Below are 25,268 nucleotides of genomic sequence, written 5' to 3'. Positions count from 1 at the left end.
TCACCTCATCTGCACCACTGCTACAGCAACCATGGCAAAGCACTAAGCATTTACTAACATTCTTAGCTTCTTCACTAGACTCTAAATTCCTTAAAGCATCAGGCTTAACATCTTTGAATCCCAGTCATTTATACAGTGTCTGGCACATGACAGGTACAGAAAAAGTCTGAATAAAAGCCTAAACTATGTAAAAGTAAATATAAGCCTAAACCAAACACCTTTACTCTAGTGGTGTATCTCCCTAAGACACAAAGCTCCTCTACAAGAGCGTTGCCTTATTCACCTCTCCTCTCCTAATATTTTGCACACTGCCTGATGTACAGCAGCCAGTAGACAGGTTAATTCCCTTTCTCCTTGATAAATAGTTGCTGAATAACTCAAAGGTAAAAGACTAAGCAATCATTCATAATTTACTTAATTTCATTAGCAACCACATTCAGTTTAAGCGTTCACTAAAAAGAATCAATGTAGAAAAGAGTTTATAACTTTTTTTGCAAACATTTCCTACCACTCCAAAAGGGACTGATAAAAATCCATGAAATAGACAAATGTTATTCTCAAACACTCTGCATTTATTTATTTTCATTTAAGTTTTCAGCCACTTACCTGGTGCAAATGATGAAAAATTAGTAAACCCCGGTAGGTTGAACAGATTTACAGGCTGTGCTGGAAAGGTGAAAGGACAAAATAAACTGGGAGAAGGAGGGTGTGATGCATTACTGACTCTTTCCTTGCTTCCAGGTTTTTCTGGATGATTTTGTTGGCGCATAAGTTCATTTAGCATTTGCTTCAACCTGTAAAAATTTAAGGAGTCAGTAATTTAAAGATCAGTTATGTCACCATCTATGTAAAGTACATCCAGAAAGAATATATGTAAGACATGATTCAACAGTCTGTGGAAGAAACTGACTGCTCTGATGTTTACTACAAATATTTGCTTGTCCTGCATGCTTAGTTCAGTAACTTAGCCTTTGCAACAAGAACTGTGCTTAGCACTTCTAACAGATAGTAGGCAAAATTACAACAAACTCATTGTTTATATTGTTGTTTACAGCTTTACTGAGGTACAACTTACACACTATACAACCTACCTAAGGTAAGTGTAAAGTTGAGTACTATAAAATTTTTTTTAAAAGTCAAGTCCACAGTATTAAAAAGGAACAATGAGCAAAATCTCTGCTTATAAAATTCTCAGGTGTCAGAATATTCGAAACTGATATTTGGCTCATGCCCTTTTCTCCCAGAAGGTAACTGTAAAACTCTTGCTCAGTTTTAGCACTTACTATACACTCTCACTACTTTTAAGAAACAGATTACCTTTGTACATTATTCTGTTGCCATGTTAGCTGGGTATAGCACTGGTTCAACTGGTGCATTATCAGGTGTACTTGAGGAGATGCAACATTGCTGGGCATAACACTGTAAGGGCCCGTGAGAAGAGTTTGTAGCAGACAAGAGAGAGTCTGTGGAAAGAAAATTTTCGGAATAGTTGCCGATTACATGAGAAAAACGTGTACTGCTTCAAAAACAAGATAAAAAAATTCTACTTTACCTGCTGGTCTTGCATCAAAGTCTGACAAATATTGACACTGAAATCAAGTTGTTTCTTTAGCTGATTGATTTGTTCTTGCCACTGTTCTTTCTCTTCTACGTAAGAGAGTTCTGACACCCAGCGAAGGTTTTCCTGACGCTGCATGCTGATATTCTGTTGTCTTGTCCTGGCTAAAGGACGATAATTTCCATCTGCTGAAAAAGGGCGATTGTTCTTCCACCTAACACAAGATTTAAAGCATTAGGTCATCTTATGTAATTATTTGGTTTTTAAAATCTGGCAATAAACCTTGATACCCTGGTCCATACGCCTGTATTCTCTTCACAGGACTTAAAATGTATGGAAAATAGAATGAGAAAAATTCTGGATTTCTAGTCTTGTACAATATCATTTTTCATTCCTTTTGAATCTTTTTTCATTTATGTTTCACTGAGAAGTGTCTATATAATTCTGTATTCTTCAAAATGAAAACAGTTATGGGACTTCCCTGGTGGCACAGTGGTTAAGACTCCATGTTCCCAATGCAGGGGGCCTGGTTCGATCCCTGGTCAGGGAACTAGATCCCACATGCATGCAGCAACTAAGAGTTCGCATGCCACAACTACGGGGCCCATGTGCCGCAACTAAGGAGCTGGCGAGCTGCAACTAAGGAGCCCACCTGCCACAATTAAGACCCAGTGCGACCAAATAAATATTAAAAATAGGGAAAGTTTGCCATTAAACAAAAATGAAAATAGTTATAGTTATTACACCACAAGCATTTTTCCACTCTTCATGCTTTAAGCTTAGCCACATAACATTCCATCAAGTGGAATTACTTAACCATCTTTTATACATGAAACATTTTTCAGTTATAAAGAAAAATGTAGTAAATATTTTTGTTGATAGATCTTTTTCACTGTCTATGATTTTTATTTTTGCTTAATTCCCCAAAACAAGAGTGAAGATCAAAGCTTATCAATCTTGATCTTATCTAGCTGGAATCTATCTTGACGACAGTACTCTTGTGATACAATAAATATCATATTTGGTCTTTGTTCCAGGTTCCCAGCACAGAGCTCCTAAAACTCTTGGCCATCTCCTGAGATGACTGTCTTTTGTTATTTTGTTATTCATAACGAGCTCCTTCTTGCCAGGCCCTAGTTAGCTTCATGATGAGGGCTAGTCACCAGAAAAACCAACCAGGTGTTGGGGGCTGGAACTTTTAGCCCCATCCCCCAACTTTCACGGAGGGAGCCTGAGCTTCATCCTCAATGGCCAGTGATTTAGTCAATTCTGCCTATGTAAAGAAACCTCCGTAACAATTCCTGAACAAGGTGGTTAGGACAGCTTCTGGGTTGCGAACACAGTAAAGTGCTGGGAGGCTCTGTGCCCCTCCCCAACCCATCCCTGGCCCTGCACATCTCTTTCACTTAGTTGTTCCTGAGTAGTATCTTTCATAAGAAGTCAGTAAACAGAAGTATTTTCCAGAGTTCTATGAGTTGTTTTAGCAAATTATGGAACCTGAAGAGGGGCTGTGGGAACCGCCAAATATGTAGCCAAGTCAGACAGAAGTGTGGGTGCCCTGAAGACTTGAGACTTTAAAGCGGCATCTAAAGTGAGGGCACTCTTGTGGGACTGAGCCTCTTAACCTGTGGGCTCTGCCCTGACCCCAAGTAGTTAGTGGTGGAATTAAATTACATTGTAGAACACACAGTTGGTTCAGAGAACTGAAGAACTGCTTGCAGTCAGAAAGACCTGAGACTCTTCAAATCAAGCAAAAAATTAAACCAGTGAAACTAACCTATTTTTAGTTTCCTTTACATTATAAGGGTTATGATTTGCACTGTTAGGAGGATACATAGAAAAGTTATCATTGGAACTGGCATCTTGCTCCTCCTCCTCCTCTTCTTCATCTGTCCGAACAATTGCTTCAGAAAGGTAACCATCTTCATCTCCTTCTTCATCTAGTGCACCCTGGGTAGAACCTCCCCAAGTTGCCATTGTTCTAGAGATTAAGAGACAAAATACATGAGATCATTCTGGAGATGAGCTAAATACTTTACCGCCTATTATGTACCAGACACTGTACCAAAAAAAGAAAAAAATATATATATATATCACTGTACCAAAAAAAGTGTATGTATATATGTAGATACATATGTATATGCATATGTGCGTGTATATAAAATTTCATTTACTCATAGTAACTATGAGATGGGTGGTACTCTCCAACTGCTGTAATAATCTGTTTACGCTACCTTCCAGAAAACCATTCTTCATATAAATTAAACTAGTAATCATATTCCCTGAAACTTATTCCTAAACTAAACCCCTCTCAACTTTCAACTTTTCCTTGAGTCACAGTTCTCTAGATCAGAGTTATCCAGTAGAACTTTCTGCAATAGTAGTAATAATCCATATCTGTGCTGCCCAATAGAGTAGTCATTAAGTACACATGACTAATGAGCACCTAAAATGTGGCTGGTGTGACACAAAAAATGAATTTTTAATTTTATTTAACTTTAAATAGCCACCTATATTTAGTGGCTACCGTACTGGAAAGCACAATTCTAGACCCATGGTTCTCAAACCTAGATGTTTAACAAAACAATATAAAGAACTTTTTTAAAGTATAGATGTGTGGTACACAGAACACAATAAAATACTGAAGATATAGTTTGATCAATAAAATTCATATTGGCACTCCAAGAACAGGAATAGTTCTTTTATGAGTACGAAAGAGAGTAAGGTTTAGTGCAATGTTGCAGAAATGCCATCTGATACCAAAAGATTAGGTCATAACAAATTTGGATTTCAAAATTTTAGATCTGAACACTACTATAAAGATAAGTAATTAACAGATCTTACAGATAACCAATTCTTTTAGAAATATTCTAAATATGGAAATTTCAAACATAAATCCTAAAAACTGAATGTTTTATACAATAAAATGTTTTCAAATTCTTAGGAAATTTACAAATAGCAGATACTCAATTTAAGTTAAAAAAAAGCACTCATTTCTAGCCTGACAGAAAAGCACTACAAAGTATCAAGCATTTTCTTTTTATAAACTTGAAACTTAACTAAGAAAATAAGGCTTATATACTCAAGAAAATCTGTATCACCGTTTGAGCAAGTGTCTTAGTAATTTTTTAAAATTTTTTAAAAAGAGAGAAAGGTGATGCTGTGAGAAGTTAGAACAGAAAGTAGCTGGATTTAGTCAAACTGAGTCACAAAGGTGATGCTTAAAACACAAGTCTCACTGCAACAGCAGATTTGTGCTATGATGCAGAGGGGAAATGAGGCTGCCTATCCTACAAGCTGTAAGTAGGTGATATTTCTAAAAATGATTTAAACAGCTCTCTTACTTTTCTGTTCTACTCTGTTGAGGCGTACACAGGTTCTCAGACCCATCACTTCTCAGTGAAACAGCCACTGGAGATGTAGTTTCGGCCAGACCTTGCCTCCTCTGATGTTCAGCCATCAAAGCTTCAAGTTGTTTTCTTCTCTGTCGCAGCTCTTCCCTTAATATTTCGTGTCTTCGCATTTCTGACCACAACTGTTATTTTAAAAATTAAGTCAAGTTAGTGTAAATATCTGGACTTGTTTTAGCCTTAAAGAAAAACAGCCTAATACTACTGTCAATACCAACAAATATTTCTATTCTCCCTCTGTCCTTTTTACACTGAGACACCCAAGGTCAAAATGATATTTTAGTAATAAGAAAAAATTAGGCAATCATTAATTCTTTATGAAAACAGGTAGCACCCAAGTATACTTTATCAACTATTAAAAGAAAGTTACAATGTTTTCTATAAATCCCACACAAATAAAATGCCAAAGGACAGGTTTTTCTAATTGAAATGACTACTATTTACTATAACTAACCCTTACATATAATTCTGCCAAATATTTGCTAATAAAGGGCAAGGCTATTTTGAAAATATACCAACTTAATTATTTTTTGGAAAAAATTATTTTTTCCCACAACTAAAAGACACATAATAGGCTGCATTTAAAAACATGTTTTGGGTTTCCTGGTGGCGCAGTGGTTTAGAGTCCGCCTGCCGATGCAGGGGACACGGGTTCGTGCCCTGGTCCGGGAAGATCCCACATGCCGCGGAGCGGCTAGGCCCGTGAGCCATGGCCGCTGGGCCTGCGCATCCGGAGCCTGTGCTCCGCAACGGGAGAGGCCGCAACAGTGAGAGGCCCGCGTACCACAAAAAAAACAAGAACAAAAACAAAACAAAACAAAAAACATGTTTCACAGATATTCAGTTTTCTTCCTTAAGACCCAGGAACAAGGTACAACATACAATACCTCATTATCTACCACTGAAGAATCATCAGGTTCAAAAGCAGATTTGCTTGTACTGGCTTCATTTTCATTAACAGTTGGGGTTGAAGTAACAGCTGTCATATATTTTTTTGTGGGACAATTACCCGCACTAGTGGCTGACAGCTAAAAAAGAATTATAACTATTATGAGGAATTAAAGCAATTATATGTTAATTTCATCAAAGCAATTATTTCACTGCTTCTCTAGGGCTCTAGTATCATATTCAATTTATTACCACCAGATTTCAATTGCCATCATGATCTAAAGAAAATCTGACATAAGCAAACAAAGATGAAAACACAGGCTAAAGTTGAACAGTAGTAACCAACCCTCCCAAACAACAGAGACATGAGGGATAAAATGTTACTGTGGAAAATTTCACATACTCAACCCAACTCCGACATATATTCCTCTGCACATTAGTTAGATTGGGAACAAGAAAAAAAGGATTAGATAAAGTAGAAAAGGTAAGAGTCTAGAAAATAAAGTTATATTAGAAATATCCCTTGATATGTTTCCCTTTCTTTGAAAACAAAACCTGACTGAATAAAGCTAACCAATAAAGTGTAGGAAAAAATCTCAAAAAAGAATTGATATTCCCCCCCTCCCATATTAACCCTCCTCATGATTACCTGACGTGGTCAAAGACTGCACATTCTCTGTTCAATCTCAAAAACCCATGCATAGGGTACTATTTAATATTCAAACTACAAAAACAATATTTTAATCTCCCTAAAAAACTCATGATGGCTTAACAGCTTTATTATGTAATTTTAGGCCAGTAAAAAATGGAAATGCTAGTCCCTTAACTGCCAAGTTCAAACCAGAATATTTTAATATCATACATAGTTATAAACACTCATGTTCTGAATCTACAGTCAGCCAGCCCAACAAGTGAAAGAAGAGGAATAATTAAGAGTCAATTCCTATGTGCTACCTTTCACAGTATAAATGTACATCCTTAACACATTTCATTTGTCCATCCATTTCATTAATCATAAAATTAAGATATAAATCTATCAAATTAGCACTAAAAAAAGACAAAGAGTACTTTCAGTTGACATTTAGATTTTAAATATCTTTCTTCAGACAAACAGAAAGAAAGAAATTTCCTAATTACCTGTAGGTCAGGACATGCCTTTTGCAATGCTTGAATTTTCTCTTGAATCTCAATCAGTTTCTTTCTTTCTTCCTGCAATTGTTTGAGCTCTCTCTGTTGCTGCTGTAGTTTAGCCTCATAAAATTTCTCTCTATAATTAAATTGACATTATATTTGTGGACTCCAGTAAATCTGATAATAGCATTAAGCACGATGTAATACAGTACCTAGCGGAGCACCTTCTCTCTAATAGGCACTAAACTTTTACGACCTGAAAGCCAGAAGCTTGACATACCTTGCCTTTTCATTTACTCCAGCATCTTTCTGTGTTTTACTGGTATTTCCTCTAGTGTTATTTGCATTTTGTTTGGTGTCTTCTTCTGCTGGGTAGAAATCATCCAAATTTGAGGTATTGGCAGAGATAACTCCTTGATCTGCTGTATCATCATCCTAAAACAGCATCGTTATATTAAAACAATCTTGATATCTAAAGACATTATCCAATTCATACCTTAGTAAATACAACTAGGTTGTAAAATTAACATAAAATTTAAAACAGTAGGGAAAGCATATGATTTTGAGCAATGAAATTCATCCTCTACCAATGGCAGGAAATAAAGTACTAAAACTAAAAACAGTACATTAATAATTTGAGTTGCCAATTACCCAGCAATGGCAAGTACTAGTTTGCCTTTTCTTTCCTGGGCCAGATTCTAAAATCAAAGAAGAGCTTTCTAGAGAATATGAAAAAGATACAAAATATATCATTGAAGGTGGGAACTCTTGATATTAGATACTTTTTCTTCAGATGTGACTTTTACATTAACAATTTAACAACCAATGTCTATTATCACTTGTTCACTTAAAAAGCTTTCCATTTTCTCACTTTGGTCTTTAGTTTGCCAAACAAGTACCAATGGCTCACGATACAAAAACGAATGGGAATGTACCACACCTCAAATCTGTAACTACTGGAAAAACAACAAACGTTCATATCTTCCTAACAGTAGACACGTATCTTCTGTTGAAATCAATGTGCTTATTAAAATGGAGGACTGGGCTGGTGGCGTATTGGTTAAGAATCCGCCTGCCAATGCAGGGGACATGGGTTCAACCCCTGGTCCGGGAAGATCCCACACGCCGCGGAGCAACTAAGCCCATGCACCACAACTACTGAGCCTGCGCTCTAGAGCCCGTGAGCCACAACTACTGAGCCCGCATGCCACAACTACTGAAGCCCGTGCACCTAAAGCCCGTGCTCTGCAACAAGAGAAGCCACCGCAATGAGAAGCCCATGCACTGCAATGAAGAGTAGCCCCCGCTCACCACAACTAGAAAAAGCCCGCACTCAGCAACGAAGACCCGATGCAGCCAAAAATATATATAAATAAATTTATTTTTTAAAATTCTTATAAATAAAATGGAGGATTGGAGGTAACCTATGACATTTTCTTAAAAACATTTAATATTGTATAATTTATATTTACTCATGCTTTCTCTGCAGAAATCAACTGAAACTTTAACCTCTGGAAATAGAGAGTTAAAGCTAACTTTGATTGTAAAACTGTCTAATCGATTTTAAGCTTATAGACATGGTGTTATTCTGGTCTTCTCATCAATCTAAAAGCTAACCTGATTACTAAAATAGTAAGATTAAAAAGAAACTCAGTTGGGACTCAAAAACAGAGAAGCCGGATCATGAGGCATTTTCACACAATAAAAAAGTGGAAAAACCAAAGTATGGAAAAAAAAAAACTATATAAAGTTTCAGATTGTCACATGAGAGTGTCTGAACAACTGAAATGATATAAACTCTGAAGCTAAAAGTAACTGACTAAAGAATTATTGTTTCAACACAGGCTGCATCACATAGTAAGGAACCCTATAAGGGCCACATAAATTGTCTAAGCTAATCAAGAAGAGTAATAATAGTTTTATACAATCATGATAACTATATAACTGTTTAAACCTTCTCCTGAGTCTCTTGGGAAAGCATACAAGTAAGCACACAGCAAAAGAAGACTACCCTTAACAAAATAAGTAAAATGTATCAATCTTAAACATATAAAAACTTGGGGAGTTTGGATCATTTATTTTTAATAGCTCTCAGAATGAGGACCCTCAATCCCTATGTGTTGCAGTTTTCTCATTTTTCATACATGTTATTTCAGGTCTTAGAACACTCGCTAAAGCAAAAGAGCTGCATTCAACATAAGCCTGAAATTAAGCTGATTCATCTATAAGCCACCAAGTTATTCATCATTTCTGATCTTTTATTCCCACTCTGGGCAATGCATCTGAGGAGAGGAGTCATAAAGAAAAAATGAGAAAGTAATTAACAAGTACAATGATGTTCAAGATAGCACAACCTATATTATTATTTGCTTTAGAAGCTGTCTTAATTTTTTCAAATGGTACTACTGTCATATGATCAAAGTTCAAAAAGTAAAAAAGATGTTTAGAAAAATCTCCTTTCCATCCCTTTCCCCAATTCCATTCTCCATAGGTAACCAGTGTTATCAGTTTATGTATCTGTCTACAGATATACTTTGAATATATAAGCAAAAATATATACGTGTGTATATAAACCTGTTTGTTTGTATACATGTGTTTACGCTCCTTCTTCCCTTCAACACCCCTTCTTACAACAGGAAAACCTCAGAAAAAGCCAAAAGCCAATTCCAGTAATGGTTAAACAAGCTATATGGTATCTCAATAAAATAAAATGTAATCAAGGGTATAAGGAAATGGATTCATCCACCACTGCTTAGATATCAATTAATATAGTCATTCTGGAGAGCAATTAAGCAGTGTCCATTAAAATTAAAATGTGCATAAACTCTGACAAAGCAATTCCACTTCTTCATATCTGCTCTTGAAAAACACAAATGCACCACAAAGCTTGTGAAAGAATGTTCATTGGAGTGTTGTTTCTAAATAGTGAAAAACTGGAAACAAAAGTAGACATCAGTAGGATGTTAGATTAATTAAACTAAGGTCCACTGATACTACAGAAGACTATGCTGCAGCTAAAAAAGAACTGTATTTACTATATATATATATATATATATATAATATAAAACATATGCACAGTAGCATCTGTGAAGGAGAATGGGATTATGAATGAATGCTCAGAGGGAGTTTACTAGTAATGTTTCCTTTATTTAAAAATAGGGGGCTTCCCTGGTGGCACAGTGGTTCAGAGTCCGCCTGCCAATGCAGGGGAAACGGGTTCGTGCCCCGGTCCGGGAAGATCTCACATGCCACGGAGCAGCTAGGCCCGCGAGCCATGGCCTCTGAGCCTGCACGTCCGGAGCCTGTGCTCCGCAACGGGAGAGGCCACAGCAGTGAGAGGCTCGCGTACCGCAAAAAAAAAAAAAAAAAAAGGGGGAGCACATTCATCTTTTACTTGAGTAATTCAAAATAAGTAGCATTCCAAAAGAAGTTGTGAATAACAATTGAATTTTTTTCATTCACAAAAAAATTGTTTTTCTATACATTAGTGTGGTTAATTTTAATGTTCTATACTTCATTTTTTTCAACCTAACACAAGCTAAGCAAACCTAAATGAAAACAAATCACTCATTAATTTTACCAGAAGTTTTCTGGCTTCCAAAAATCGTATAAATTTCAATACTTTAGGAATTCTCTCTTAAAGATATTTTTATAGTGATTATGTTACTAAGAATATATATATATATATATATATATATATATATATATATACAAAACAGATGAAAAGGAATGATTTTAAAAAGTTCAATCATTCTTAGAAAGTTTCATACCTAGTCTAATAAACTGCAAAAAGCCTTTGGGCCATATCAGTCAATACAGAAGTGTTAATAGTTACATAATTTTACGTTCATACATTCAAATGGCTTTTTAAAATTTACAACTAATAGTTCCAACTTTACTTATTTGGCCTTACTGAATAAGACAATATCGTTTTTCTTCTACATCAAGTGAGTTAAGATCTCAGCCTGAATGTCAGTCTCAACTCTGGTCAATTAACACATTTAATCTGTGTATCTGCCTCACTGAGACGTTACCAAGTTCTACGTGATATAGAACTGGGGTCTCCAGCAAAAAAAAACAAACAAACCTGTTTTTGTAATAGTTATACTGGTACACAGCCATGCTCATCTGTTTGCATAAGGTCTATCGCTGCTTTTGCACTGAGTAGTTGTGACAGAAACTGTACAGCCCATAAAGCCTAAAGTATTTACTAAGTCACCCTTAGAAAAAGTTTGCTGGTCTCTGATAATATGGCATGTAAAGTGCTAAGCATTTAAACCTGGTATATAGTTAGAACTCAATAAATGTGTACTAGTATACTTATACCAACATAATTATCAAACACATAAATTTTACCTTATAAGACTGTCCGTTTGACACTTTTTTTTTTTTAAATACAAGCAGTATTTACCTGCACCAATGCAACAAGATCTTGTAACTGTCTAAGTTTCTGTTTTGCAGCCATAAGTCTATTGATCTTCTGTTCAAATTCAGCATCTTCAGGAGTCTCATCAACCAGACTGCTCCTATGACTAGATAATGAAGCTCCACTGACTGCCTCATCTTCTGCTTCTTCCTCCTCCTCTTCATCATCTTCACCTTGTGCAGTGTGAATCCCCTGTTCTCGTTCTCTATTGTATCGACAATCTGCTGAAAACATGTAGCAGTGAAATCAATAATTTAATAAACTTAAGAGTACTAAAGAAAGGAATTCCACTTCCCAAGAATAATATGGTAAAATTATCTGTGAATAGAGTCAATCATACCTAAAGAAGGAGGCATGTTTAGAGCCCTTATGTTGGCAGCAGATCTGTTGTTAATTTCACAATTAGAATTAACTGATCTCCCATCTCTATTATTAGAAACACACTGTGCATTAGAATTACTATTTACTTCGTTCCAGGTGGCAGCTACTTGTGGATTTCTAAAAGAAAGAAAACAATCTGAAGTTATTTAAGGTAAAAAATATATGTAATAATAAAAAAATCAAAGTTTTAGAACTGCTGATAAAATAATTCCAGTCTATGAACATCACTGGCTATTTCCCCATTAAAATCATCCTCTAAATAAACGGCTCTTGCTTTTCACTAACTTCTCCTATTCACAAATTTAAGAAGAAAAACATCTAAAAAAATCAAAATTACAATCAAAAAGAAATCAAAATTACACCTAAAAATAAAGAGGTAGGAAAATGAAGTTACATACTTCTTATGATTAACTTTTAGTTGATCTAATAAACAGCAAATTTACTAAACTACTGTATTCAATACTTCCCTATTTGTTTTTCTTTATAGAAGAAATAAGACTACACTGACCAAAACAGCAGACTTACAGGAGAAAAGCTTAAATAAAAGGCAAACTCATATTGAGGTTTCTTGTTTCATATTAAATGTATTGTTAGGGTGAATATGTTAGAGAAACAACTTAAAAAAAAGTTCTTACCGAATGTTAGTGACAGGTTCAGAATTTTCATGCTCGGAATCATATTCTGACTCTTCAGTTTCTTCTTCTTTTGTGTTTTCATTTACAGCATCTGTCATCATATCTGATGTTTGCTCATAATAATGAACTAATTCTCTTAGCTCATTCAACCTCTTTCGAACCTCATTTAACTTCCTGATAAACAACGAAAACATTAATATTAACACCCATTTTAGCAAAATAAAGCATACACTATTTTCATACAGTAGCAGCCAGCACAAACAAAATTTAAACCCAGTCAAATATCCAGGGAATGTGACTATAATGAATGTAATTTCAAGTACAGGTTATTCAAAATCTCATCACCTTATTTACTTATGTTGTGTTACGGACAAAAGCATAAGAAACCCTCTTCCAAGTGTTCACTTTAAGCAGGTATAGATGTTAACAGCTTAAATCTCAATGTCAAAAATATTCCTATGTTTCTTAATAAGTATCAAAAATGTGAAGTACTAAATATTCCATTAAAATAGTACCTCTTAGGCAAATCAGGTATGCAGGCATTACTGAGCATTTACAGAAGGTTCCCAATTTGTCTACAACATACAGAGATCTACATGTTACCATACTATATAAAATGTTTACCAAAAAGAATAATTAGGTTGTTGAGTTTTTACTGAGTCCCAGGAATTATGCCAATGTTTTCTAATCCTTAAAACACCTTTATGAACAAATATATTATGCCAGGTGAAGAAAAAGAGGCTTAGTGAGGGTGCTATTTGTCCACAGTCACACAACCTTGTGAGATACAATTTCAGGGCTGTCTGACTCTAGAGCCTGGGCTCTAAACCATTTGAATACAGAAATCTTTTAACTGTAGTCCCTTTATTTGGAAAACAGGAATACATTAGCTCATAGAAATTACATGTTATTACAATGTCACATTTCTCTAGGACAACTCAAAGATGCACATATAACACACCCACTTATTCTACCACACCACTTAAGAATGTTTTTCATATCAAATTAACTCAGTTTTTCCAGAATTTTCAACAAAGAAAATCCCCCCAAGATTTATCCCCATTATTCAATTCTCATCTATGTAAACAATGTTTGTAGAAAAGTTTTACTGGAGTTTTTCAGCTGGATTTGGGTGGCCTTCATTTTCACTCTGATTCTGAGAAACTAGAGAAGCGGCAGGATGAGGAACAGATGATGTGAGGCTACTGGAGTCCCCACTGACAGCTGGCGCTAAGCCTGCGGGAGCAGGGGGAGCTGCGGCCGTGCCTCTCTGATCCACACTCCTCTGTGCAGAGGCTGAAGAAGGCACAACTACCAAAAAAAGAAAAGACCAGTTACCATAAATAAACAAATACAGCATCGAACAACACATTCACAGTTGGCTCAGACACAGAAAAGTAAAAGTCATTAACAATCTTAAATCCTGCAGCTTTAAAATGTGAAACTTAAGGATATAACCAGGCCACTTGTTTATTAACATGTCCTTCAACCAAACAGAGTTAAAACAGAAAGGAAAGAATAAGGAAAGACAAGATGGAAACCAACAAGAACTACGATATTCTACCTTGAGAAAGTAACGAAGAGTACTCCTCTGATAAACTTGGTTCCAGGTTAAGTTAAATAGAGCCACTGCATATGATGTGCAAGCACACCATCTATACATCTTTACAGGGCAACCCTAGCTGATTAGGTCCTTGAGAATGTTCCAGGCCAGAGGGATTCTATCTGGTCTCCAAGATGGAACTTTTCTTGTTCCAAAAGATAAAGCAAAATTGTTAAAGTGACTGTGGTACATAATACCATGAATACTGCTCAGCAATAAAATTTTCTAATTAGATGATGATTAATCCTCTAAGACAGCTCTTGAACTACACTTTAATTACTTTTCTGTCCACACAGGTCAGACAAAGATATCTTATGCTTTCAAGGGTAATAAATGAAGACTAAGAATCTTTGTGCTTCTCTCTCTCCTACCAGTTTATTTTTTCTTTTTATTTATTTATTTCTGGCTGCGTTGGGTCTTCGTTGCTGCGTGCGGGCTTTCTCTGGTTGTGGTGAGCGGGGGGTTACTCTTTGTTGAGGTGCACGGGCTTCTCGTGGTGGCTTCTCTTGCTGCGGAGCACGGGCTCTAGGCATGCGGGCTCAGTAGTTGTGGCTCGCAGGCTCTAGAGCGCAGGCTCAGTAGTTGTGGCACATGGGCTTAGCTGCTCCGTGGCATGTGGGATCTTCCTAGACCAGGGCTTGAACCCGTGTCCCCTGTACTGGCAGGCAGATTCTTAACCACTGCACCACCGGGCAAGTCCACTACCACTTTAAAACTATCATCATTTATCTCTTCCTCACAGTGACAATCGTCATTTGTTGCTCATGTTATCCACTGCTACAGCTGGTTTCCAGTAGTCTTTTCTCTCTACTCCTTGACTGTTCTACCTTTTGCTCTGCTTTCACTCTGTTTCCCAGAGAAATATATGATTTTTTTAGTCATCAGTAGACAGAGTGCTACTTTAATTATGTGTATAAAACTGACCAAAAGGCTTTGAGTACAACTTTCGAAAAACTAAGTTTTTCTTGGTTGTGTTCATCTGTGTAGGAAGAACGGGCACTGGGGTTAGCTTATAGCCTAGAGGAGGCAGAGGAGTAGCGGAAGTCAGGGAAAAGAAAGGAGTATGTCTCAGGGCAGAAACAGTGCAGTTCTTCGAAGGTGGCAGACAACTAGGGTGAAGTACAGGGATCCAGAGATGTTTCTATCCCTTGTCTGTTCTTTAATAAGACAGCATCTGGAATGCTAAAGGATAATGACCAGTTAGGGTTGACCCTACTGATTCCAATACCCAATGCTACAGCTCCTACTACCAACTGTTTGAGTAAGAGGCAGGGACCAGGCTTGGGAAGGTATGTGGCCAAGTGAGGACTAATAACTGGACCTGAATTAGACAAAGGCAAGGAAAACATCTGTAGAGCAGAAAAGACAGTTCCCACAGTATAACTAAGATGACTACTGGCTTTCCTATATAACTAGTACAATCGGCCCTCCGTATCCAAGAGTTCTGCATCTGCGGATTTAACCAAAAGCAGACAGAAAATATTCAGGAAAAGAAAATTCCATAAAGTTCCAAAAAGCAAAACTTGAATCTGCAGCATGCTGGTAACTATTTACGTAGCATTTACATTGTATTAAGTATTGTAAGTAACCCAGAGATTATTTAAAGTATACTGGAGGATATGCTTATGTTACATGCAAATACTATGCCATTTTAGATAAGGGACTTAAGCAGCCTCAGATTTTGGTATCCGTAGGGGTGTGGGTGAGGGTGCTGGAATCAATCTCCCATGGATACTGAGGGATGGTTGTATAACTATTTAAATAGTTTACTTAGGATGACTTTATGCCTTTCCTAGTCCCATCTAAGATGACCAGTTATGTATTTTAAAAAATGAAGTGTTTGGGACTTTCTGCACTAAATAAGTTTTTCATATCTCAGGTTTTTATTGTATAAATACTTTCTAAATCTGTTTCATAGTTTTAAAATCAAAGTACTAATTTGGTTCAGCTTTTCCTTAAGGAAAAATATTGGATATGCTAAAAAGTGCAGTATTGTTATGTCAAAGTATCTAACAGTTACCTTCTCTTATACTTTTCCCTTATTTAAAATCCTACCGGGCTTCCCTGGTGGCACAGCGGTTGGGAGTCTGCCTGCCAATGCAGGGGACACGGGTTCGAGCCCTGGTCCGGGAGGATCCCACATGCCGCGGAGCAACTGGGCCCGTGCGCCACAACTGTTGAGCCTGTGCTCTAGAGCCCGCATGCCACAACTGCTGAAGCCTGCAGGCCTGGAGCCTGCGCTCCACAACAGGAGAGGCCGCGCAGTGAGAGGTCCGAGCACTGCTACGGAGGGTGGCCCCCGCTCGCCGCAACTGGGGAGAGCCTGCATGCAGCGGCGAAGACCCAACACAGCCAAAAATAATAATAAATAAAACAAATAAATTTATAAAAAATAAAATAAAATCCTACCAATTTTTCAAGCCCAAATTCATCCTTTTCCTTTTCTGAATTTTACAGAACAGATCTACCATCTATTTGGCTTTACCATACATTGTCTTGTTACTTAAAAACTTTTCACATGCAAGTCCTATTTCCCCACAAAAATTATGATTTTCTTGAGTAACTATGTGTTTATTCATTCACCAAATATTTACTAAGGAATTATTACATGTTGGCATATATACTTAAGTGTCCTCTACCTAATACTGCTTAATTTACTTACATGATGAATTGTTCAAATGCTCATCTCGAAGTGTATGAAGTTCTCCAAGCAACTTGTCCATTTTTTGTTTCTTTTCTTGTAACACTCTCATTTTGCTAAAAAGCTGGACTTTCTCATCAGGTAAATGCTCTGAAACTGATGGATTTCTGCTCTGAGAAACCTCCCTAGTTAATGAAAGACTTTCTGCTTGTCTTCTATTGTCTGGAACAGCTGGAGGCTTTTTAAAAAAAAAAAGAAAAAAAGAAAGATTAGGCGATTAAAGCTTGCATTCTCATTTAAAAAAATGCATAAATATTCTTTTTTTCTTTTGGCTGCATTGGGTCTTTGCTGCTGCGTGCAGGCTTTCTCTAGTTGTGGCAAGCGGGGACTACTCTTAGCTGTGGTGCATGGGCTTCTCATTGCAGTGGCTTCTCTTTCTGCGGAGCACAGGCTCCAGGGCACGCGGGCTTCAACAGCTGTGGCATGTGGGCTCAGTAGTTGTGGCTCGCAGGCTCTAGAGTGCAGGCTCAGTAGTAGTGGCCCACAGGCTTAGCTGCTTCGCAGCGTGTGGGATCTTCCTGGACCAGGGATCGAACTCGTGTCCCTTGTGTTGGCAGGTGGATTCTTAACCACTGCACCACCAGGGAAGTCCCAAAACTACATAAATATTCTTTATAAAAAGAGATAAACATTTGTGTAGGTTGTGCTGGTCAGTAAGTATATATGCCTTTCCTAGTCCCAAATTATATACATACTGTTTCCTGATGTGCCACCATATCTATAAAACAGTATATATATATACTGTTTTATAGACACACATAACTACATAGTGGGGATTCACTGGATGTTATTAACTGGATCTAAATTAAGTGCTAGAAATGCCACATTTTATATAGAATAAACCTTCAAAAATATCATTCTCTCTCTTGCCATCTTTTTAGAACCACAATCATAAACTTTAACTTCTTAACCTATCAGTTTTTCCTACCACTTCTTTCCTATTAAAAAAAATTTATGAAACATTTTAAAAATCCACTAAGGATTAGAGAATCATATAATGAGTAACCAGCACCGAGCTTAGTCAAATTTTACTATTTTGCCACATTTGCATCAATTCTTTCTTTAAGAGAAATATAATATTACAGATAATAGCTAAAGCTTTTTATGTAGAAATCCTGACGCCATTACTCTCTCAAGAGATAACCACAATCTGGAATTAGACACCTACCATTCTCATACATATTTTTATTTTGTAATACCTATGAAGGTATCCATAAAAAATATACACTCTACACATTTTAAAACATAAGCTAAGTGGTATCCTTCTTAAACTTGCATTTTCATTCATTAGCTCTGGTTCATTTACTGTAACCGGTTATAGGATTTCACTCTATGTATATATCATAACTTACTAATCCATTTTCCTGTTCATGGACATTTAGATTGCTTCTGCTTTGCTATTAATACAATGCTGCCATGAACATTCTTGTATGCATCTCCTTTTGAACAGGGTCACTAGAAAAAATGTACTAGATATTGCTAAATAATTCTCCAAAGTAGTTAGATCATCTTCTTTTATTTAAACTTGGGTCAGCAGACAGAAGATAATGCATTGTCAATTATACCCATTTCCAGTGGAGAGGTATTAATTCACCCTTTCTCACTCAAGAGACTGAAATTTTACATTTATATCATTATTTACAAAGGTCAGCAAATTATAACACTTATTAACTCTGAAATTAAACTTAAGAACTTTCTTAAAATTGTTAGTAAAACATTGCAAAAGCATAGATTCACACTAACTTAAGTTTAACAGTTGTGACTATTAACAGTCTTTAAGGTGAAATAAGAATGCATCATCTAGGAGCATACAAAGGGGAAGTTTCACTAATCACTTCATTCAAAGTAGATATTTCCTCTAAATTAGTGTTTCCCAAAGCATAGTCCCGAGACTTCCAGCACTGGAATCACCTGGTGGGAAGCCCACCCCAAATGTATGAATCATAATTTTGGAGGTCGGGGGACCCCACTGACCAGAAATCTATCTACATTTTTTAACCATCATGCCAGGTGATATGTATGCTCAGTAAAGTCTGAGAAGCACTGCTTTAGTTCATGTGATTTTAAATCCAGTATACCAAAAAAATGAAGTTACCTGAGAATCACGAAGCTGATTATGAAAACGCTGAATTAAATCATTCAATTCTTCATTTAGTTCAGATGTGATACTGACTCCAGACAGGCTACCTGTAGTTTCTGTTACAACTGGAAAGAAAGTTAACAACTTTCATTCAAGCAAATAATTTAATAATTCATTAAAGCAAATAAATTTAAAAAAACACTTTAATTTCTGAGAAGCTAAAAAGAAATGTGGGGAGAAAAAAGAAATTTTAAAAATCTCAATGTAATTTGAAACTAGTTAACCCTCAGATTTATCTGCCAACCAATCATTTTATAAGTTTCCATCTAACCTGAAAATAAAGGGACACTCACAAAACTCTAGTATAGTGGCTCATCTTTTTCTGTCCCAACATTCAAGGAGGGAAACTGTTACATGCCAATTAAGAATAGTGACTCAACAGTCAGGGTGCGGGAAGGTCCACCAGGTTGGGTTGGAGGCGTGGCGGGCAAAGTGGTTAGTCTGAAAAAGCACAGCTAATTCTGACCAATCTCAATCCCCACCTCCCCAACAGAATCAATGTTCTAGTACAGGGGCCGGCAAACTTTTTTTAAAGATTCAGATGGTAAACATGTTAGGCTTTGTGGAGATACAGTTCTTGTCTCAACTACCCAACTCTGCCACTGTAGGGCAAAAGCAGCTATATACAATACACAAACAAATGGACATGGCTGTGTTCCATAAAATTTTATATCAGGCAGTGGGCCAAATCCAGCTGGCTATAGTTTGCCGACCCCTACTGTAGAACAGATAATTTATTAAAGCAGTTGCTTGTGATACAAGTCATACTAAAAGACCACAGTTTTTATCTTCCTAAGGCAGTATTCTGATGACAATTTTCATAATAGTTACTGCTCTATTACTCAACCATCCCATGCTTATCTTTCCAGCTCTAAAAGAGACAATGACTATAAACTGTTTCTGTTTTGAAGGAAAATATTACCTTTGTCAATGAGAAATTAGAATTACAGGGCGGGGTAGACTCCCACATATCCAGTCCAAAGTATTTGGGGAAAAAAAAGCAATTACAGTCTAGATGACACACAACTTGCTAGTTAAATGGTAAAAAGAACACTCTTTCCCATGACAATTATGTTGCCTCTCTTATATACCTAAAGATTAAATACTGTAAGTTTGTTTTCCGTCAGTATTCGCCTGCAAAATCTCATAAATGCAAGAGAAAATCTGTTTTCAATCATTAACCTAAAATTCTTTTTGAAAGAGTACATAAAATAAATTCAAATTTAAACTCCTGTTCATTCTCCTCCTGGTCCTTGTCTCATAATAGTACATAAAAAAAAAAAAAAAGAAAGATTATCTGCTTACTTAAAGGTTTATATTCAGAAATAGAAGACCCCTGACCTGGAACTCAAGAAATTTGTTTCTACTAAAATTCCATATAAGCCTAGCCAAGTCACGAACTCTGTGTTAGAGTTCCTTCTCTCTAAAGTGAGAATTATAAAAAAAGTCCTGGCGACTAACCGACAGTTTTGTGGTGATCAAATGAGATGACGTAAATATAACTATTTGAAATAACATAACTATCACAAGAAAATCTCTGAAATCTGATACTCCAATAGTGAAAAATATTTTAAAAGTTGGTCATTAACCAAACTGCATTTGTCATTGTTAAAATATTTTGTTTTTTCCTAAATCTAACAGCTAATGATACGTTGAATTTTGCAAGGGAAAAATGGGGATGAAAATTTGCATAATCATTATATACTATACCATATATATTCTATACAACTATATAATTATTACAAAAGAGTAAGTTACTTGCAAGTCATAAAGTTCCTTATGAAAATGCAAAATTAAATTATATATAACAGTGATCAGAAGGCTGAGCCAGTGGGCTAGGTGTGGACAACACGATAAATTGAGAACAACAGGGTAACCACAGTAAGGACCTAAAATGGAGAGCCCACAGGAGATAAATTATTATTAGACTGTAATGACAGACTACTAGAAAATATAACTTGGTTTTAAGTTTTAGTAAGTAACAATTTGTTTTCAACTTAATGAGAATTGAACACGTAGGTTTGACAATAACAAGACAAACTATAAAGTTAGACTCAATACTAAAGACTTCAATACATAGGATGGGGAAAGGTTTCTTAAACAAGATCCAAAAATACAAAACTTAAATCACTAAGATGTATACTTTAAATATCTTATAATTTTATTTGTCAATTATACCGCAATAAAGCTGAATTTTTTTTTAAAATGAAAAAAAAAAGAATTCAATACAATTTCCATCTAAGTGATACATGGCTATGAGGGAAAGAAGGAGAAAGAAAAGAATATTTCTGAGTCTCAGGGAGACTGGACAGGATATAAATTTAGTTCAAAGGAACTAGTGCATACAATTAGATACCTCACTACTCATGTTAGAAGCCAAAAAAGCTTACGTTTATTCCCTGCCTCACTTAAGGTTTTAACCTTTCCTTGGCAGGCAAGCAAAGTACAGCAATCCTAGTTAAATAAAGTACAAAAGGCAGAAATATAAGCAACAAGAGCCCTATAAATTTGAGGTACAAAAACAGAACTACATCCTGTCCCTTTTACCTCTTAAGGGTACTCTCTGATGAAAAGGAGAGCGAGCTGGCTGTCTGCACGGTACAGTACGATGGCCAGGAGTTGTCCCTGCAACCTTTTCTGCATAACCAGAGAAAAGCACAGGACAGGGTAAGCTTCACATGTAGGTTTCTAAACTAGACAACAATCAAGATCTCATTATATAATAACCAGCATCCACCTTGCAATCATGTCATTATTTATTGAGCCTTACTTATAAAAACATTCTAAGATGGTGGCATACCAGAATCATCCATCACAGCAATAGCTTGCTCTGCCTTATGCTGCAGAGCAAGAAGAGCAGCTTGTCGTCCCTGCAGAGCTCTCAGTTGCTCCTGCTGCTGTAACATCCTTTTTAATAAATCATGTTGTTTCTTCAAATTTTCTATCTCTTCCATAGGCTCCTGCTGAGGATCTCTGGCCTGAAAAATAAGACCAACAACACTTATATCTTTTAAAATCCATGTTCCTATTTCAACTACCAACGGCAAGGTACATACATAGATAATAAATTAGTGTTAAATATACAACCCTAGATACAGACTTGAAAAGAAGAAGAAAATGATGACACAGAGAGAGCCTGTCATGTTAAGAATTAGGTAGTTAGGTAATTTCAAGGTAAAAGACCATATGCATATGCTTAGCATCAAGAAGAATTAACAAAAAGAAAAAAAAGGAAAAGGCATACAAAAAGAAAGACAGGAAGGCCAACACACACACACACACACACACACACACACACACACACACACACACACACACACACGAATGAGGGATCCAGGCCTTACAGAAAAGGAAGAGCAGATCATACCAGGTTAATGACCTAAAAGTAGCCCTGGAGAAAGAACCAGACTAAAAAATCTGCCCCATTCCTAGAAGTGATGTTTAAAAACCAACAAAACAAAAACAAACCAACTATTTTTTAACTACGGATGGAAATTTTTAAAATATACTTTTTATTTGATTATTTGATATGAAAGGCTTTAATTTACTTGCATCACTTTATTTTATCATACAGTAAAGAAAGATTATCTTTTGCATCAAAGATATCATTACTATTTTTTCTTTTAAAAGATGCTCATTTAATGCTGAGTCTGAGGACATAAATTACCTTGAAATTCCCCCCAAAAGATAACATTTTGCCTAAAAGAGGAACAGATTAAATAGGTGCCACTTATAAGGAATTATAAAATTTTAAATGTTAATCTTAAAACTATTCAATTGTAACCCAACCAGAAAAAATAAAGTCAATTAATCAAAGACAGAAATTTAAATACAACCAGGAAACAATAAGACAAATTATGCATGAACTGTACACCATAATGGTATTTTTCATCACTGATTTGCCTTTTAAAAAATTTTGTATCTTAAAAATTTAATGATTTTAGCTAATATTTACATAAAATATTTCTATTAACTTAGAAACAGTCCATTTTAAATTTGCATTGCTACCAAATTTTTGTTGGGGATATGGAGACTTTAAATGAATGATCTCCCCTGGCTCTGACCAAAGTTAACAAGGAAAATAAATCTCAGTGATTTCTTTTCAAAGTAAAAATACACTGATCTGTTTTCCCTATGTACATTCGATTCCAAGAAAAATTATGGAGAACACAGATGGTTCCAGAGAAATTCCCTTCTGGGTAACATTCCTTAAAAATACTTTGCAAAAACCTCTTCTCTTTACCTCCCCAAGTAGGACTCATTAGTAGTGCAAATAAGAATGCGTAACTGTGATAACTTGGCAACCAATAAAAATAATTACATTGCTCAGAATTAAGAACTCAAAGAAAGGAAGCTCAAATAGGAAGTAGAAGACTACAGTCAGAATGTTTGATGTAGGTATCAGAGAAGCCAGGTCAGTGCTCTATCCTGGACTGGCCAACTAGGCTCTGTGAACATGGAAGAGAAATAATGTATCTTGGTTAAGCTAGTATTTACTGCAGACTTTCCAATAAACTAAAGCCATTTTCAAATCAAGTACAATTTACTCAGTTCTCTCCCATCCTATACAAGTGGAGTTACCTAGTTAACATTACATTCATTCCTATGAAAATTCACCTTCTTAGTTCTTGCTCATTTCAAGACTATTTACGTCTTGAAAAAATAATTTGAAGGGTGAGATATAACTATCAATCTGAGATAGGTAGCCATCTCAGATCTGATCCAAATTAATTTCATCAAAGTCACCGGTAAAATATAAAACCAGACCCAATCAGGTACAGATTTCAGTGGAACGACTCGGAGAAATCTCTCCAGGTTGACATCAATCAAATACTCCAACAAAGCATCAGTGGTAAATGACTAAGAAAAGAAACATTACACAAATAAGGCAAAAAAGTAATCTAGGAAAAAAGAAAACCATCAAGAATGCATTATCTCCATCTAACTCATAATCCTCCCATCTCTCAAAAATAGTTTAGACCTCAAGCTAACCTTAAAGCTATCTAATTTTAAAGTACTAAACAATTTAATGTTATGGTTTCTTACCCTTTAAAATGCAAACTTTTAAAGAGAACTTTAATCCTTGTTAGTCACATTTACTTGCAAAACTTTGATACTCTAATTATAAAGAATTCTGAACTTCAGATTTTTCACTAATCCAAAGATGAATTCCCAACAATTTTTGAAATTAGTGGAGTCTTATTACTGTTTAATAACCTTTGCATCCACATAAATAACATTTCAGACTAACACTTAGAAAAGATGAACTGAGGGAGATGGGTGGGAACTACAATCAAATATAAAGAAAGGGAACTCCCAGCTTGGGGTCTCTTCCCTCTGCCGTCACAGAACTGCCCTGGAGCCCGAGGGGAGGGCAGCCTCACTGAGGCTGCCAGCTCTGGAGGGGCCCCGGCGGCCGAAGCCGTGACAGTACTGGGGATGGTGGGCCAGCGGCGGCAGCAGCGCTTGGCAGCGGCAACTTGAGACTGTGCCCGGGGCAAGCCCCCCACAGGGTGGTGCTCAACTGAGAGGGGGGCTCAATGCCCGAAGGGGCTGCCCCTCCAAGAGCAGAGGCAGCGAGAGGACCTGTGTGCATCAGTCCGCACGGGGAAGCAGTAGGGACGGAGCCCGGCACCACCTCCTGGTTCTCCCTCCAGGGGAAACCAGGAAAACAAGAACTAGCAAGAGCTTGACAAATGCCTGGCTTTGAATTGGAGACCATTCACCTCCCTACTGCTTCATCCTGGAAATTTCACTGCAACTAAGTAAGGAAAAAAAATACCTGAAAGAAAGAAAACAAATAACAAAATACCCCAGAATTCCTAAAGAACACCGTGTGGATGAAAGGCTCTTGGTGCTGCAGCCAGGAGTCAGTGCTGTGCCTCTGAGGTGGGATAGCCAACTTCAGGACACTGGTCCACAAGAGACCTCCCAGCTCCACATAATATCAAACAGTGAAAATGTCCCAGAGATCTCCATCTCAACACCAACACCCAGCTTCACTCAACGACCAGCAAGCTACAGTGCTGGACACCCTATGTCAAACAACTAGCAAGACAGGAACACAACCCCACCCATTAGCAGAGAGGCTGCCTAAAATCATAATAAGGCCACAGACACCCCAAAACACACCACCAGACGTGGACCTGCTCACCAGAAAGACAAGATCCAGCCTAATCCACCAGAACAGAGGCACTAGTCCCCTCCACCAGGAAGCCTACACAACCCACTGAACCAACTTTAGCCACTGGGGACAGACACCAAAAACAATGGGAACTATGAACCTGCAGCCTGCGAAAAGGAGACCCCAAACACAGTAAGATAAGCAAAATGAGAAGACAGAAAAACACAAAGCAGATGAAGGAGCAAGATAAAAACCCACCTGACCTAACAAA

The 25,268-nt window shown here is 36.7% G+C and overlaps 1 protein-coding gene across 23 annotated transcripts in view; it reads right to left on the bottom strand.

Moving 5' to 3' along the window:
• PCM1 (pericentriolar material 1) overlaps nucleotides 1-25,268 on the bottom strand; it is a 92,199-nt gene that overhangs the window by 41,422 nt on the left and 25,509 nt on the right. For 10 of the 23 annotated variants that reach the window (XM_024131384.3, XM_024131383.3, XM_024131385.3 and 7 more), the window contains 16 exons: nucleotides 21,674-21,851; nucleotides 21,421-21,510; nucleotides 18,829-18,938; nucleotides 16,695-16,911; nucleotides 13,539-13,740; nucleotides 12,430-12,603; nucleotides 11,754-11,911; nucleotides 11,399-11,637; nucleotides 7,268-7,422; nucleotides 6,994-7,123; nucleotides 5,856-5,996; nucleotides 4,903-5,093; nucleotides 3,336-3,539; nucleotides 1,553-1,772; nucleotides 1,318-1,463; nucleotides 607-794 (listed from right to left, as the gene is read on the bottom strand). In XM_024131384.3, coding sequence (XP_023987152.1) covers nucleotides 607-794; nucleotides 1,318-1,463; nucleotides 1,553-1,772; nucleotides 3,336-3,539; nucleotides 4,903-5,093; nucleotides 5,856-5,996; nucleotides 6,994-7,123; nucleotides 7,268-7,422; nucleotides 11,399-11,637; nucleotides 11,754-11,911; nucleotides 12,430-12,603; nucleotides 13,539-13,740; nucleotides 16,695-16,911; nucleotides 18,829-18,938; nucleotides 21,421-21,510; nucleotides 21,674-21,851 — 2,743 coding nt within the window. The remainder of the gene's footprint in view (nucleotides 1-606; nucleotides 795-1,317; nucleotides 1,464-1,552; nucleotides 1,773-3,335; nucleotides 3,540-4,902; nucleotides 5,094-5,855; nucleotides 5,997-6,993; nucleotides 7,124-7,267; nucleotides 7,423-11,398; nucleotides 11,638-11,753; nucleotides 11,912-12,429; nucleotides 12,604-13,538; nucleotides 13,741-16,694; nucleotides 16,912-18,828; nucleotides 18,939-21,420; nucleotides 21,511-21,673; nucleotides 21,852-25,268) is intronic. The other 13 variants (XM_024131391.3, XM_024131395.3, XM_024131401.3 and 10 more) reach the window with 3 other exon arrangements.

The sequence above is a fragment of the Physeter macrocephalus genome, chromosome 20 (assembly GCF_002837175.3).
Source record: "Physeter macrocephalus isolate SW-GA chromosome 20, ASM283717v5, whole genome shotgun sequence".
Taxonomy (NCBI): Eukaryota; Metazoa; Chordata; class Mammalia; order Artiodactyla; family Physeteridae; genus Physeter; species Physeter macrocephalus.
This window is presented reverse-complemented; position numbering and strand designations above follow the sequence as displayed.